This window comes from Pteropus alecto, unplaced genomic scaffold (genome assembly GCF_000325575.1).
Source record: "Pteropus alecto unplaced genomic scaffold, ASM32557v1 scaffold38, whole genome shotgun sequence".
NCBI lineage: Eukaryota > Metazoa > Chordata > Mammalia > Chiroptera > Pteropodidae > Pteropus > Pteropus alecto.
In genome coordinates this window covers 4,170,426-4,187,120 of record NW_006442512.1, presented here as the reverse complement: position 1 = coordinate 4,187,120, position 16,695 = coordinate 4,170,426, and the positions used below count along the sequence as shown (strand labels likewise).

Sequence of the window (16,695 nt, the reverse complement as noted above, 5' to 3'; positions counted from 1 at the left end):
CCCGGGTGGGGAAAGGGAAGAGAGTGAGATGTTGCTACACAGGGCAGGGAGTGAGGGCTGACCAGCTTCTCCGTCCATCTTCCCCATCAGTGACAGTCAGAGGCATCTCCTTAATTCCGTTAGAATCTTGCTTTGGCAGCATGGGATCTACTTTCCAAAACCTCTGTTGATGGTGGCATTTTTTCGTTCGTTTGTTTGTTTCGAAGCAAAGGAGAACTGGGGAGGGTGGGTGGTAGAAATCATGCATGGAAAACATTTTCTTTATTTTTCTGCTAAAATGTGCATGGGGCGGGACAAGAAATATTTGAGGGAGGAGAGATATATAGCAAACATGCATTTTGAAAGGCTAATTGGTTATGGATAAACATAACGAGATGGTGTTCTGTTATTGTCAGAGATAATGTTTTACAGAGAAGCTATTTGTGAAAAAAAGACCAGTTATTGATGGATTAATGTGCACTCAGGGGTATGGAAGTAATAATGCAGACCCATAGTGCCTGCAGAAAGATGTCAATCAAATGTGAAGCTGGAGGGGAAAGAATGAACACCTTCTGACTTGACTCTGCCTGTAGGTTTTGACCAGTAAGACCTACATGAACAGACCCAGGGTTGGTTAACAAAATCAAAAGTGTGCTCTGAATGGTTTGCTGACCACTTTGTCCCCTGAGATGAGGTCTGATGATTGCTCTTAGAGTTCAAGAACCAACATACACCTGTGCTTCAGCAACATGTGTCTCAAGCTTTAGAATTCCATTCTGATTTCAAGTACCATTTTCTATCCCCATAACTCAGTGAAATAATTCTGTCACCCAATATTTCATTGCCCAGACTACAATCCACTCACTTCCATCTGCCCAAGGAAATGTGACAGAATTCTTTGCTCATACTGCATGTCCCAGTTTGGGATTCAGGAAGCACAATTGTGAGGTCTATGGAATCAGTTCTAGAAGTGGAAAAGGATTCAATGAAGATCCTTCCATTCTGATCCAAGTTTTCATTTTTTATGCAAAATAAAATGGCCCCATCAGAAACATGAAGGGGGAGGGAGAAGATAAAGCAAAAAGATCTTGGTATGAGTAATGAGAAGATGCTTTGTGGGGGAGCCAAGCAGAAGCTTTGATGCATGGGGACCCACACGTCAACCAATCTGATTTGATTTCCTAAGAAACTGGTCCTGAGAACACTACTTTTGGGGAGACTTTGCTAAGTGTTTATACGTCTGTCATTTAGAACAGAAGACTTGGGAGCAAAGCCTAGTTTTAGGTGCGCCACCTATCATGGTCCCAAAGAACTTCTTTATATAAAAATCCCAGCATGATCCAGACTCTCCTCTCTCAGAGTCCAACAGGGGCATGATTTGTGGGACAACTTCACTGTCCAATCTGTGTGATAGGTGTCTGTATCCCCACACTCCCCCTATTCCCTTTTCCTGCATTATTTTTCTGCTGGTCATTTCCCACCACCAAAGACACTATTATGTTTACTTATCTTATTTACTGTCTCTGGCACCCACCCACACCTAGAATGTACATTTCACACACACCCAGAAAAGAAGGCCCTTGCCCAGAGTAGGTGCTCGATGAATATCTGTTGAGTGAAGGGAAGAATGAACTTGCTCATCTACAGGAGCTGAATGGGGCAGGAGGAAGGTCCCACCAACAGATCTTAAGCTGGCACCCCTCCCTCCCCAGGTGCTCTGAATAGATGCTACAAGAGTCTTCTGTTTTCCACCCCTTTGCAGAGCATCGGCTGTGACGACTACCTAGGCTCAGACAAAGTTGTGGACAAATGCGGAGTGTGTGGAGGCGATAACACGGGCTGTCAGGTTGTGTCGGGTGTGTTTAAGCACGCCCTCACCAGCCTGGGCTACCACCGTGTGGTTGAGATTCCCCAAGGAGCCACAAAAATCAACATCACCGAGATGCACAAGAGCAACAACTATTTGGGTAAGCTTGGTCTTTTCCCAGAGGAAACCATCTGTCCCTGCCAAGGAGTTTATTCCCTCCGAGATAGTGAGATGACCACAGCAGTGTCCAGAGGCCCTGGGACATGCTGAAGGTCTCACTGGCAATGCCAGAGCACCACATCCCCCTCAAAATGAGAAGCTTGGATGGAGAAGATTTAAAAAGTCCTAATTACAAGTAAATGTTTAATAGCTACACATGTAAACCAGCCTTTGTTTTTTCCAAGAGAAACATGGTTTGGAATTCTATAATGAGCTAAATCGTTTCTCTGAGATGGGGGAGGCTCTTTGAAAAGCAGAGATCTGCCCATCTTCTGTTCTATTGGAGTTTGGGGTGGCCAGGGGCAATTTATGATCCTGTCTGAACCTTCACTGCCTGGGGATCTAAAGGAAAAGCCATTTTCCTCTTCTTTCTGCCTCATCTGCCTGTGGTAACAATATGTATGTCTTGTGAACAGCTGCAGAACCCTTCAGCAATCATTTGGGGCAATATCGTTAATATGGAGAGTCCATTTTAAACCATTTGCCAGCAAAAGGAATACTTCCTTCTTGGTTTCTGGCTGATTGCATTTTATGTAGAGCAACTGAAGTCTTGCAAATAAATTTTTACCAATTTCTAGTTCAAGTAAGCATATACAAATCAATTAACAAAATAACTACTATAAGGAAAGCAATTTCTTCAAGTCGCAATGAACAATATTCATTTTTAGTTTTTAATTATTTATTTAACAGGAACTTAGGTAGTACAGACTAGGTGCCAGGCACTAATCTTAATACTTTATACGTATTAGATCATTGAACCCTCTCAACAGCCCTAGGGGATAGGAGCTGTTCCCATCCCCATTTTATAGATAAGGAAACAGGGTCACACTGCAAGGAAGAGGTGGAGCTGGGATTCTAACCCAAGCAGCCTAACTCCAAGCTTGGTAGTCTACCAAGGGGTGATACCCATGAGCAGTTCTCAGAATTGACTTCTGGTATACCATTGGCCATGCAGCAGTCAGTGACTTCAGCAGTTGAGAGATCATTAATTTTGCAGATTTCTAGTATCAGATTGCCTGAGGAGAAAACTTCAGACCCAAGAACTCCAGGTTCTGCAGCTCTTCCTTTTCTGCGCAGTCAGATGCAACCAAAATTATCTTCACCTCATTTTATTGGAGGGCAGAGGAAGGGATGACAGATTGGACTCTAAGACAAACCAATTACAGTAGAAAGCTGTTATATTTGCTCGGCAAATCCAGGAGTCATCAAAGTGGAATATAAGCCTGGGTTCCCAGCAAATGGTTTGTGTGTTATTTTTAGTTGCAAAAAAAAAAAAAATAGTCTTTGTGTGTTTCCTTCTTTCTTTTGTACTATTAGGAGATCACATCTCCATAAACATCCTGTCTCCTAGAATGGAAAATGTTCTTCAGGGGATTATTTGAAGTATGATTGTGTTCAAATGCACCATCAAACAATGCCACTTTTTATGAGCTTTATGTTGTTTTAGTAAGTGTTCCCTGGCTTGAATTAGTCCTATTCAGTCAGCGGTTTTAAAGTTGTGCCCTCTGAAGATAAAATAGATGCCCTGAGTGAATAGCCACCAGATGTCTGGATGGAAATTGCTCTCAGAGCCTCCATGTTTTCATCTAGAGTATGAAATGAGAATCTTGACCTTATAAGCATTTGTGAGAATCAATAGGATTACAGAGATTCAGGACCCAACAGAGCCCCTGGCACTTATTAGCAATCGACAAATATTCATCCTCTTTCTTTTGTCTTGGAGAGCTTGTTGGTAGTGAAAGCTTCACGGAATCGAAATTCCATCTCCCCCTAAAATAGAAGAAGAGGAGGCAAAGGAGAATGGAAGTACTCAGAGTCACTGGAAAGGTGATCCAGAAAGTTAAGTTCGACTTTCTTTGCCCAACAACCAGTGGAGTGCATGAGAAATCCGGAGTCCATGGCAAATTTACATGATGCCGCATGGGCAAAAGAGGGAGAGTGGAAACAGACGAGCAGGCTATATATAGTGGGTGAGGTTCCAGAGGTGATGAACAGGAGCTTCTGCCTGTAGTACTTAAACATCACTTGGGATGTAGCATCACCTGACCCCCTCCCCCTTTTTTTGTTGTTCTTTTTTTTTTTCTTTTTTTATTGAGATATAATTCATATCCCATAAAATTCAACTTTTTAAAGAGTATAGTAGTTTCAGTGGTGCTTTTCTCATCACAGGTGTTCTCTTTACCTATCCAACTTATCCTGCTAAAGCTCCTGTTCTGTGAAGTCTATATATTATTAAAGTTAAATTGCATGGGATTGCTTAAGATTATATATAAACCATGAGATCCCCAACCCCTGGGCCACAGACTGATATTGGTCTGTGGCCTGTTAGGAACCTGGCTGCACAGCAGGAGGTGAGCAGCGGGCAAGTGAGTGAAGCTTCATCTGTATTTGCAGCCACTCCGCAGCACTAGCATCACCACCTCAGCTCCACCTCAGATCATCAGGCATTAGATTCTCACAGGAGCACCAGTCCCTGGTGCCAAAAAGGTTGGGACCGCTGCAATAGAGCACAGGTCTACCTAGCTTTTGAACTGTCCAGTGACTATTTTTTACACTACATATTTTCAAATATCGAAACTTTTTTTCAAAGCGATATGTGGTGGATTTCTATGTAAACTGTATTTTGTAAAAAAATTTGACTTGGTTCACACAATTGATTTGGCTGTTTCCATACATTTGTTTGGCAGAATAAGCAACATAGAGGAAAAAAATACTTCAAATTTGTATCACTGCTTTTTAAAAATGCACAACTTTAACAAATATTTTAGTTGCCTTATTATTTTCCACAATTATCTTTAGTTATTTGTAAGGCAAATAAAACTTTTCTTTGTATTTTTTAATGATTAACTCTCCAAACTAGGTGGAGATAGAAAGTAGATTTCTATAAAAACAGAGGGACTTGTATTAGTAGTGTGGGAGAAGATGGTTTAATCACCTCATTTTTTTAACCCTCAATATTTAAATGGCTTGCCCTAAGCCACTCAATAAGAGTAGTCATGCTATATGAATACATAGCACTTTGTCTCCAAGCATTTTTACATGCAGGGTCTTCTGACTTAAAACTGGATATTCTTTACTTTGCTTGTTTCAAAAAAAAAATTGGAGTTGGTTACTAAAAATGGAATCTTAGAGTTAGGCTATGAAAATTGAAATTTAAAAACTACACAGAAGGAGTCATGTGTACCAAAAACCTTGTCTAATATGTAAGTTGTGACAGCTCATTCACCCTGGTTCAATTTGGTTTGGCCATCAAGAACTGGACCAGCTGGACTCAGATTCTGAAGGTCTGAAACTCACAGCGGGACAGGCAATGCAGAGCTGGGGGCACAGGCCAGTTCAGCACTTTGTGATGTTTCCTGTTTCTCTGAGAAAAGCTGGAGAAACTGTGACATTCAATGGTGCACAGATTTCAGGAGATAGAGTGGTTTTCTCATTTTAGGTGAGAAACCAATGAAATTCTACAAAATTGAGCTCTACTTTTCAGTGGAGTGGTCAATATGAATTTGTTCGCATGCTACAAAATATAGACTAGTTTGTGCTTTATCGATTCCTAGATCCCTTTTTTTTAATGGAAAAGACTTTAAATACATAGGCTATGTAGTCTCCTTTTGCAGGTTGAGTTATTCTGAGCACTGCTCTTTGGAAATACAAAGTTAAATCGAATTTTTTTACAATGATTGACATTTTATATTATTTGCCTCTTCCTTAATAATAAGATGTAAAATTATTTTAGCTGAAATATCAAAGTTTGGCATAGTTCAGCCAGCTCAGTTTACTAATGTCATTATGTAACAGTTAAGAAAGCAGACATAAAAGCATACCAAGCAAAAATTGATTCTACAAGACATGTTCTACCTGCCAACATGTTACATTGTCATAGAGCCTTAAACTTGGAAGGGATTTTTTTTAAGATCTGTAAGCTTTTAAAAATAAGCTGGCAATATCTTTACTTTTAAGCATGTTTTCTTAAAAGTTTTAAACAATAATAAAATGGTCAGCATTTTAAATACCAAATATCATGGATCATCTATAGTTTGTAAATCTTTATTAGTTGAGCAGCTTTCTATGGGAAAGACTGGAGAATTTAAATATGATGTCTTTCGCTTATATGACAATTAAACCCAAAGACTTTTTCATACACGTTGTAAAAATTTTGAACAATACAGATGATACAAAGCAAAAAGACGAAATTCCTTCTTCATGCTAACCTCGTGCTTGACCCTCTGTCTTCAAATGGAAAGACAGAAATAAATGACCACTCCTAACAGTTCAGTGGGTATCCTCCAGTCCTTTGTAAAAATGCAAATAAATGTATATTTTCTAAAATTGGTATCACCGCACACACTTTTTGCAATTCGCTTCTTTTGATATTATATCATGATATTCTTTCATATCAGTACATATAAAGCTTACTCATTGTTTTTTGAGTGTAAACTATTTCATACAATGGATGTAATGCCATTTAAGTATTTCCCTATTGAGGGATGTTTAGATTGTCTCCAGTTTTCTAAAAGTACAAAGAATACTTTAGATTATTGGTTCAAGATGGCAGACTACGTACATGAGTTTTCTTCCCTTCCTCCCAAGATTCCATCAAAATGATACTAAAGGAAAACCTACAACCACCAAGAAAACCAGAGGGGGGCATTTGTTAAAATGATTTAAACAAATTTCTGGAAGACAAAAAGCAGATGGCAGAGTGTTCACTAATAATTGAACAGAGGAAATCAGAGCCTAGGTAGCAGAGGAGACTGTGATAAGAAGGGCCGGCCTGCATGCAGAGCCTACAGAGACTCTGAGTCTGGGGTACAGCAGGTGAAAGGGAGAGTGGGAGGGGAGACTACAACTAAAAGTGGGAGAATGGTGAAAAACTGTATATGAACAGGCATCCCTGCAGATACATTGAGAATGCTGGCGTCTACCTCCTTGTCTAAAGCTGACGGGACCTATGGCATGAGTGAGAGCACTGATGCTCCAAGACCTCGGTATTCATTCTGGAGCAGCTTAGTGATGGGTGCCCCATTCTCTCATCCTTTAGAACTTGGCCTGTTACCAGGCTCTGCCAATGAGTGCAGAGCTCTCGGGCAGCCTGCCCATTGCTTTTGTCTGAACTGCCAGTGGATAACCGAAAATAACGTGCACGAACAACCAAGGATCACTAGACATTTTTTAGAAGCCTGTAGCGTGAGAGAGAAAACCCAAGATAAATAAATGAATAAGTTGTTTCTAGAAGAAACAGAACAAATTCTTGGAGAAGAAAACTTCAAGGTTCTCTAACAAGTAATGCTTCCGTGACTATCCAAATACGCATATCTTTTCATACTTATATAAATATTTCTGTAGGATAGACTCCCAGAAATAGAACTTGCAGGTCGAATGGAATGAGCATTTAAAATTCGGAAAGATAAAAAAAGTTCCTCTCCAAAGTAGTTGTAGCAATTTATACCTCCACCAAAAGTACGTGAAGGAAGCCTTTCACTACACCCTTACCAACACTAAATACTATGTACTTCGTTTTCAGTATATCTTTTTTACTTGCACTTTCCTGATCACTCATTTTTATCATTATTTGTACTCCTTCTATGTGTTTGCTATTTTAAAATTGTGTTTGTCATTTTCTCACTAATTTAAAAAACTCATATGTTATGAACAATAACTATTTCCTGCTTGTATGTAAATTAGTCTTTATCATATGTTTCACCTCTGCTTATGATATCTATTATTCTGCGCAGAAGATTTTTAATCTCTTTTTAGTCAAATCTGTCAATCTTTTTTAAATAACTAATGGGTTTTGTCTTACTTAGGAAGACCTGTCCACCTCTAACATTATAAAATTATTCTCTAATATTTTATCTTATTACTTTTGTGATCATTTTTTATATTTAAATATTTAACCCATCTGGAATTAATTTTTATATGTGGTATGAGGTAGGGATCTACCTTTCTTTGTCCAAATAGATAGACAGTTGTCCCAAAGCTACTTATTAAATTTCCTCCACTAATCTGAAATGCCACCTCCACCATATATTAAATTCAAATGTATGTAGATATACTTGTGGATTCTTAGTTCAGGTCGATTGATCAATTTGTCTCTTCCAGCTTCGGTACTACGCTGTTTTCATTTCTGTAGTTTTATGTGTTTTATTCTTTTATAGGTAAACTCTCTGCCCCCTCTCTACTTCCCTACCCACTAATCTTAAATTTCCTTACATTTGTTCTAAATACTCTTTAAAATTCATAATTCTGTTGAGATTTTAATTGATATTGCAATAAACTTATGAATTAATTTGAAGAGGAGAAAAAAAGTCTTTATAATATTGACTCCTGATTTAAGAGCATAGTATATCTTCCCATTTTATGTTGTTTAATAATATTCCTTTATCTAAACTTTACATATGTTTTATTAGGTTTATTCCTAGTTATTTTGTAGTTTTTACAATATGGTATAATATCTTCATTTCCATTATCTTTCCATTTAATAACGCTGGTATATGTGAAGTCAGTTTATTTTATATGTTTAATTTCTGCCTTGTTAGACTCTTATTCTTTTACAATTCTACTAGTTTTTCAATTATTTGATACAAATTTTCTATGTGGAAAATCTTGATATCTATAGATAATAATTATATACTCTTCCTTTGCAGTTTTTTAACTCTTACTTCTTTCTTGTCCTGTTGCACTTAGAGGCTCAGACCTCTATAAAATTTTGGAATAATCGTAATGATAGTGGGCTTCCTTATTTTGTTCATGACAATCGGAATGCTTCTAATAAATGTTTGCTGAAGTTTCTGATAGATACTTTTAATCAAAGTAAGAAATTTTCTTTCTGTAACTAGCTTTTAAGAATTTTTATTGGAACTTGCCCTTGTTTTTATTTTTTCCCCAATGTCGAATTATCCTTAGTTGTCAATTCTATTTACAAATTATAGGTACATTAAGTGAGTTTCCTCCAGTTACTACAGTGGACTGAACGTTTATATCCAACCCCTACCCCTCCACCCCCAAGATTCATATGTTGAAATTCTACCCCCCAAGGTGGTGGTGTTCAGAGATAGGGCCTTTGGAAGATGATTGGGTCATGAGGGCAGAGCTCTCATGAATGAAATCAGTGCCCTTATAAAAGAGACCCTGGAGAGATTCCTGACCTGTTCTGCCATGCCAGGTTACAGCCATCTAGGAGGCAGGCTCTCCTTAGACACAGAATTTGCTGGCACCTTAATCTTGTATAGCAGGTCCTCAAATAACATTTCATTGTTTTATTCAGCATCGCTTTGTTATAATGTCGATAAGATGCCATAGGAACTTAACTCTTGTTTATATCAATTAACTTACGGTAAAATTGGTTTCATTATATGTCATTTCACTTAAATTCTCAGGACCTATCAACGTTAAGTGAAGACTTACTGTACTTCCCAGCCCCCAAAACTGTGAGAAATAAGCTTCTGTTGTTTATAAGCCACCCATCTGTGGTATTTTATTATAGCAGCCTGCAGGGACTAGAATAGTTACCTATTTCTGATTCTGCCACAAGCCTTTCCTTCAAACAGAGCAGACCTCAGTATGCTGGCAATCTGCTCTCAGACAGGTTTCCTCCGAGTGTACGTGGGCAAGGTGCAGTCAGGGATTGAATAGAGACCACTCTCATAGAATCAAACCCACCGAGAGACTTACGCAAGGATTCGATAGGTTAAAGCACATGAAGCATCTAACATGACAAGAGTTTAATACCTATTTTCCCTACCTTATCCAAGGTGCCAATATTTACAAATGACTGCTTATCAAATCTCTAGTTTTCCTTGAGCCAGTGAAAGAAAAAACAGCCTTCTCTTCCACCACCATGCCGGAAGCTTCCAGGATTATGCCGGCTTAATTGTGAAATTTGATACCTTTCTTCTCGGACGTCAAAAGCCTACCTAATTGAACTCAGTTGCTCTGTGTGTCCTTCTGGCTGCTGCGTCCCACTGTCCTTTTAGTCGTTTCTTCTCAGCAGAACAAAAAGAGAAACAAAGTGGACACATGTGTTCAGCATCTCCCTTGTGCTGACTCATTCTTATCAGAAAACAGTTTCTTTAGAGTATAAATGTATAACAACGTTTCCACCCTTTCCACCCCAGACTGCGTTCAGTGCTTTGAGTGACGTTTCTCTGCTCTTACCGCCATCCAGCCTCCAGTTCTTGGCCTCGTCTTCCATTTATCACCCAGCAGGCCCATTGAAATGACCCTCTGCACAGCTACCATCTCTGTCTGGGATGCTCTTGGATAAGTTTTTTAACTTTTTGAAATTCCATTTCCTCATAGGTAAAATAGGAAAACAATTGTAATTCCATAGAGCTGTTGACTTTAAATGAGATATATATGTAAAATACCTGGCATCTCAGAGGTACTGAATAACTGTTAGTTTCCGTAGTTCCCTAGATCTGGGGTTTTCAGCCTGGGCTCACATTGGAATCACAGGTGGCCTGATATTTGAGGCTTATTTGAAATATGCCAATGTCTAGCTCCCACCTGTAGATTTAATTGATCTGCAATACAGCTTGGGTATCAGGATTTTTTTAAGCTCCCTAGGTGAGTCCAATGCCCTTTCAGGGTAAAAAACCATTTCTTTATCATAAGGGGTTTCAGCTGGAGGCTATTCTCCCTACACACACAGCCTACCCATACATGTGGCACTATCTGGAGACGTCTGTGATTGTTACAAGTGGGATGGGGGTGGGGTTGCTACTGACATCTGGTGAAGAAAGGCCAGGGATGCTGCTAAACATCTTACAATCACAGGACAACCCCACAACAAAGAATTATCCAGCCCCAACTGTCAATAACGCGAAGATGAGAAACCCTGGCCTGTGTCATCACTAAGATCCTTGTGGTGCTAAAGTTTCATAGGTCACTTATTTCAGAATGTTGCCTAAAAAATAATAATAAATGTCTAAGATGCTATTAGAATGACTGTTTTATCTACCTTTAAGTTTGCATTCATCAGCTCACTCTGAATTCTTAGTTTCCAACCCAAGTCCCCTCCTTCAATTTACCTTCAATATTTCAACTCAATCTGTTGGCTGTGGGCCCCTGGGTTGCAGCCCCAGCAACAGAAACTCCAGCTTAAAACACCTCTCTATAGTCTGCCTTTCTGGCATTCGGAGTACCTGCTTGCTTGCTTACTTAATACATGGCAGGAGAATAAAAGATAGATGGAGAAAAGACAAAGCAAAGAGAGGAAGACTTTTCCGCTGGGTTCCCATAGGACTTTGACCTTATCTCCAGTTTGGCACTTACCATATTTTATGGTAATTTATCTGTTTAGCTGTCTGCTCTTCCCAGCTAGGTTGTGCACTCCTTGGAGACAAGCATTCCAGCCTTAGACATTCCTTCTCTCGAGGACCATTTATGTGCTAGCGACTATGCTGAGAAGTGGGGATACAGAAACCAAAGTAGTCCTGGCTCTCCTGAGGCGACACTGTGCTGTGCAGCTTGTGCTGGTCTGTGCTCAGACACCTTGGTCACACACGTTACTCACAGACTGTTGGAATCCAGGATCTGCCTCCTTCATGTAATATGGCACTCACATAGTCGGAAAGGGACAGGGGAGCTAGTATCTGCATCTGCATTGATAGCTGAAGACACTGAGCCCAGCATGGTTGAGGGACCTGTTAAGGTGAACAATTTGTGAGTAGCTGAGTCAGGAGCCAAATCCAGGCACGGTCTTTCCCCGTGACCCACATTCTACATACCTGCCCGTGGTCATTGGCAATTTCCTAATTTCTTACAGCCTTTTTGTCCCTTCCACACTGTTCCACCCCTGCCCTCACATTCGAATCCTTGGCCTAGGTTGCCGTAGTTCTGTCTTAATCACTAGACTTTCACCGTCTGCCTCAGCAGAGTGCTTCTGAAACCAGCATCTAAAAAAACATTCAGCTCTTAAGAGTAGAGCATATTGGAGAAATGAAACATGTAGGTTTTTTTCTCCTTTCTTTTTAATTGTGGTAAATATAGATATAATATCAATATAAAATGTATCATTTCGTGATTTTTAAGTACGTAATTCAGTGACATTTAGTACATTCATGATATTATGCCACTACCACCACCATCCGTTTCGAGAACGTTTTCAGCATCCCAAAGCTGTACCTAATAAACAATAATTGCCCTTTTCCCCTTATTCTAAACCCCTGGTAACCTCTATTCTACTTTCTGTCTCGTGAACTTGCCTCTTCTAGGTACCTCATACAAGTGGACTCATACTGTATTTGTCCTTTTGTGTCTGGATTATTTCACTTATCGTAATGTTTTCAAGTTCATCCATGTTGCAGCATGTGTCAGAAATGTATTCCTTTTCACATATGTACCACATTTTGTTTATCTGTCGAAGAGCAATCGGTTGTTTCCACCTTTTGGCTCTTGTGAATAATACTGCCGTACAGGAATCTGTTTGAGTCCCTACGTTCAGTTCTTTTGGTTATACACCTAGGAGTGGAATTGCTGGATCATATTGTGATCCTATGTTTGACTTTTTGAGGAACTGCCGAACTGTTTGTTTTCCACAGTGGCTGCGTTTTCTATTTCCACCAGCAATGCACCAGGGTTCTAATTTCTCCACGTCCTTGCCAACACGTCAAGAGTGTTTTCAAAATTGTTTAAGTGGGTGAAATGACGTGCATCAGTGGTCTGCTTTCGGGCATCAAGACAGGATACTGAGATGGGCTTTGTGACCCTGTTCCATTACCTGTTGCAGGTAGTAGCAGCCCCGGGAGATGGTCAAAGCACAAACAATCAAAGCGCTAGCCTGACCCGTTGCTGGAGTTTTCTGATTGCATAAGAGAAGGTGATCACCGAGCAGCTGGTTTCTTATTTGGACTCAGTTCTCACCTTGTCTTCAGCAGCAAGCTTTTATGATTCCTGTCCCAAACTAAATCTTCACAAAACAACGGTCCCGTGCCAAAGAGACAGTTCCCTCTTGCTGTGATTTGGAAAGATGCTGTTGTTTGTTTTCATATTCCTGGACTTAATTTTTCCACCTGGTGTCTGACAGCACTTCCCTTTGATTCAGGAAAGCTCTGATGTCCTTACACCTATTTACATGGGCTTTCTTTTCACTTTCACAGTCGCTCTGCCTCGAAAAGCTTTCAGATCTGCTGGACCAAAGTGAACCCTGTTTTTTAGTTAGCACTCTGTGGCCCGGAGATGTAAGACTGGGTGTGCCTGTCCATACTCAGATTTGCCTTTGGTTTTGTGGGGAATGGTTAAGCTGCAATTCGTTTTTGCTTTTAATTGTATTATCTGTCTCAGACATATGCAAATCATCCACACCTGCTTCTCTACGCGTAATAGGAGGCTTTGCTTAAAATCAGGAAACAGCTGTGGGGCAGGCTGGGTTGTGGATTTTTAAGGAAGTGGTTTGACAGCCCTGAGCCAGAGGAGAGAGTAACCTTCTCTCTCAGCCCACTCTGTGCGGCAGCACCTCCAGACAGCGTCTTCAGCAGGGCTGCTGATCACTCCCAGGTCTCCTACCTGGATTCAGGTGATCTCTCAGAACCCATTTTCTGTGAGTCCACTGTGTCCCAAGTTCGTCCATTCCCTAACTCACTTGCAAGTGTCTCGAAGCCTTCCCTCTTTGAATCAAGGTCAGCCTTCATACTGTGTTAGATTGCTGAGCTTCCACATTAGGGAATTAATACAAGTTAAGCCTCAAGAAGAGATATCTAAGGTTTAAACAACATTTAGTCAATATAGTTGACTTAACGAAAGAAAAATGGCAGCTGAGAAAAACAATAATTTCAAGGCTTTCTGAACCAGCAGCTGGGGCCACCCACCCTCTGCCGCTGTGTGGTCGTTGCTGTCTTTTGGTAGGTTCCTTACTTTCTCGAGGGTTGTAGCTCCAGACATTGGAAATCTGCCTTCTAGGATGGTCACCCTCCTCTCTCCTAACCTCTCCTTCCCACAGGAGAAATCGAATGCCCCTTTCCCTTCTCTTATCAAGCAGAACTCCAGTCAGATTCTGCTTTTCTTCTGAAATTTTCATTCTTGCCAATAAATCCCTGAAGGGATGAGCTTTGAAGAAAAGCCTCTTTTCTCCTCCTGATTGTGGGCTGCTTCTGTTAGCCCTTCCCCAGCTGTTTTAGCTAAGTAAAGAACTTGGGCATCTCCTAACTCTCCTGTACCCTTTCCCCGAGCCAGGCACTATGCCTTGGATTAGAGAGCATATAAATGTCGGGATGGGAAAGGTCCATTTCTTCCATCTGAATTCTGAGTCAATATTTACGCCCTTCCATAGACAATATACTTTCACATAGCCCTACTCCTCCAACTTCTTCGTAGCCTGACAGATCCACTTATTATGCTTTGGGTGCAAAACTTGTCTCCTTATTTCCCCCTTTATGTAGTAGTTACATAATCTGATTAAATAAAACATTGTTCTTCATCTGATTTGATATTCATGCAAAAATAATTAAACAGTTCAATGAATATCTAAAAGCACCTACTGTGTGCAGTGCATTGCAAAGACCTGAAGTTGAACGATGCGTTTACAATTTGTTTAAGAATCCTTCAATGACTTCGATAAGAAACCCAGAACTATGAGAGTGCAAAGATTGGAGAAATTACCTTTAACAGGATGATCTGAGGAGGAACAGGGGGAGATGGTGCTTGAACTGGGCCTTTAGAGTAGGGGTTGGCCACCTCTTGTGAGGAAAGGGCCATATAGTAAATATTTTAGGTTTTGCAGGCCATTCAGTCACAGCTGCAACTACTCTGCAGTCGTAGTTCAAAATCAATGCTAGATGATATCTGAATGGATGGATGTGGGTGTATGCCAGTAAAACTTGATTTACCAAAAAAAAGGCAATCGCCAAATCCAGCCTCCCCTGTTTTAGAGGATGGGTAGGCTTTTACCAAGAAAGCGAGTTTTCAATCCAAAGGAGGAACATGAACTAAAATACAGAGAAAGGAGAAGTGGAGCATGTCTGGATTTGGTGTCTTAAAAAACAAGTGGGGCAGCCTTGACATTTGTGACTGCAACTGCAGGATAAGGCCAGACCGTGAAAGACCTTTCATCTGAAACTCCATCCTTTGGATGAAACCTTTGGGCAGCGGTTAGCCACTGAAGATGCTGGGCTGGAGGAGGGTTGCAACGAGATCTTTTTGGGGCAGTAGTAGGGGAGGAGGGGAACAGAGAGCAACTGTTCCAGAAAGGCCAGGTCTATATACTGAGAGTTGAAGGACCAGAAATGACTAATAGACAAAGATATTGATATATCAGTGGGCTTGGTGTTTCCAAACAATGATCTCAACCTTAATTGAAAACCAGAGTTTGTGTATGTATGTCTTCAATCAGTGACTCAGGTTAAGTGCCTTATTATACAAAAACATAATACACACCAAAGTATTGCTAGATCATGGAATGATAATATGCATTTAGCATTTTGAGATAATCTGGACCAAATGATAGTAGAAGGGGCAGATGAGTAATTTCGGGAGTTGGAAATTTAAGTGATCAATCCTACTTAGAGAACGGGACAATATACAAAGGGAAATTTGAGTTGCATTTGAGAGAAGCTAAGTTTCTTTCCTCATCTCTAAAGCAGATCTTGAAACCTAGCCAATCTTCCTTTCCTTGTCAGTGTGTTCTGGGGACACCAAAGCCAAATGGTTATCTAGATCTTTACCCATGGCAATGGCCTCATCCTCCCAGCAAGTTCTCATCGGGCAGCAGAGATCCTGTCCCCATCCTTCTTTAATGCTCTGTTTAAATTCAATTCCCCTATGTTCAACTATCCCAAATAAATCATATATCTGATAAGTTTCCAAAATTGTTGCAAGAAGACCAATATTAACCCTTAAGATAATTTTTTATTATTATGGTGGAAATGCGTTCATCAAAGCAAAAGGATCTAATCAATTGACTTGAGATTTCTTCTGATGAGCACTCAGGTTATGGTCAGCCTCTCCTTTGTGAACAGCTAAGACTAACCTGGAATTTTAAGATATATTACTAGTCACCAGTTTCACTGGCAAAAGTACCCAATGTTCAAAGTCTCAAACATTTCAATACTAGCAGGATTGTGCGGGTTGTGCAAAGCACTTTCTGGATTTATGGCCTTCAGTCTGTCATCTGACCTCTCCATATATCATTTTCTTTATAAAATGAATTGACAATAGTAGTTATCTCATAGGGTCTTTGGAAATTAAATAAGATCTACTAATAAAGCACTCTAACACAAAATACTTATTTAACAAGTATCAGGCATCATTACTATTTTTATTGTTGTTACTATTATATAGACTATTCTAGAATTATATAGTTATAGATCCACATATTTGTGCTTTGAGGTTTTGTCTGGACAATAAATACCTTTCCACAAGCTAAGACCCTTTTTCTAATCATACCAAGCCAACAGCGAAATCAAAGTTTTATGGTACATGCTTTTATAATTGACAGTGAACCAGATCTGAAGAGCTGTTTGGATTGTACCCAGTCGTATGGTGTCCCCAAACTGAGCTCACTGGCTCCAGGTGTTACCAAGATGTTCACAGATGCAATCAGAAGTTGATCAACACTCATACTTAAGGTCTGGACAAGCAATAAGAATTGAGTTTTTAGATGTTCTACTTTTAATATGAATTCTGACTTTCTGTTGTGATGAGTCATTTTTTTAGAATGTTCAGCTGCATCTCAGAGACCCACAGAACAATGAAAT

General features: G+C 40.0%; 1 protein-coding gene across 1 annotated transcript in view; it reads left to right on the top strand.

Moving 5' to 3' along the window:
• THSD4 (thrombospondin type 1 domain containing 4) overlaps positions 1 to 16,695 on the top strand; it is a 447,797-nt gene that overhangs the window by 348,966 nt on the left and 82,136 nt on the right. Inside the window, exon 5 of the mRNA XM_025040368.1 lies at positions 1,742 to 1,946. Within this exon, the coding sequence (XP_024896136.1) occupies positions 1,742 to 1,946 (205 nt within the window). The remainder of the gene's footprint in view (positions 1 to 1,741; positions 1,947 to 16,695) is intronic.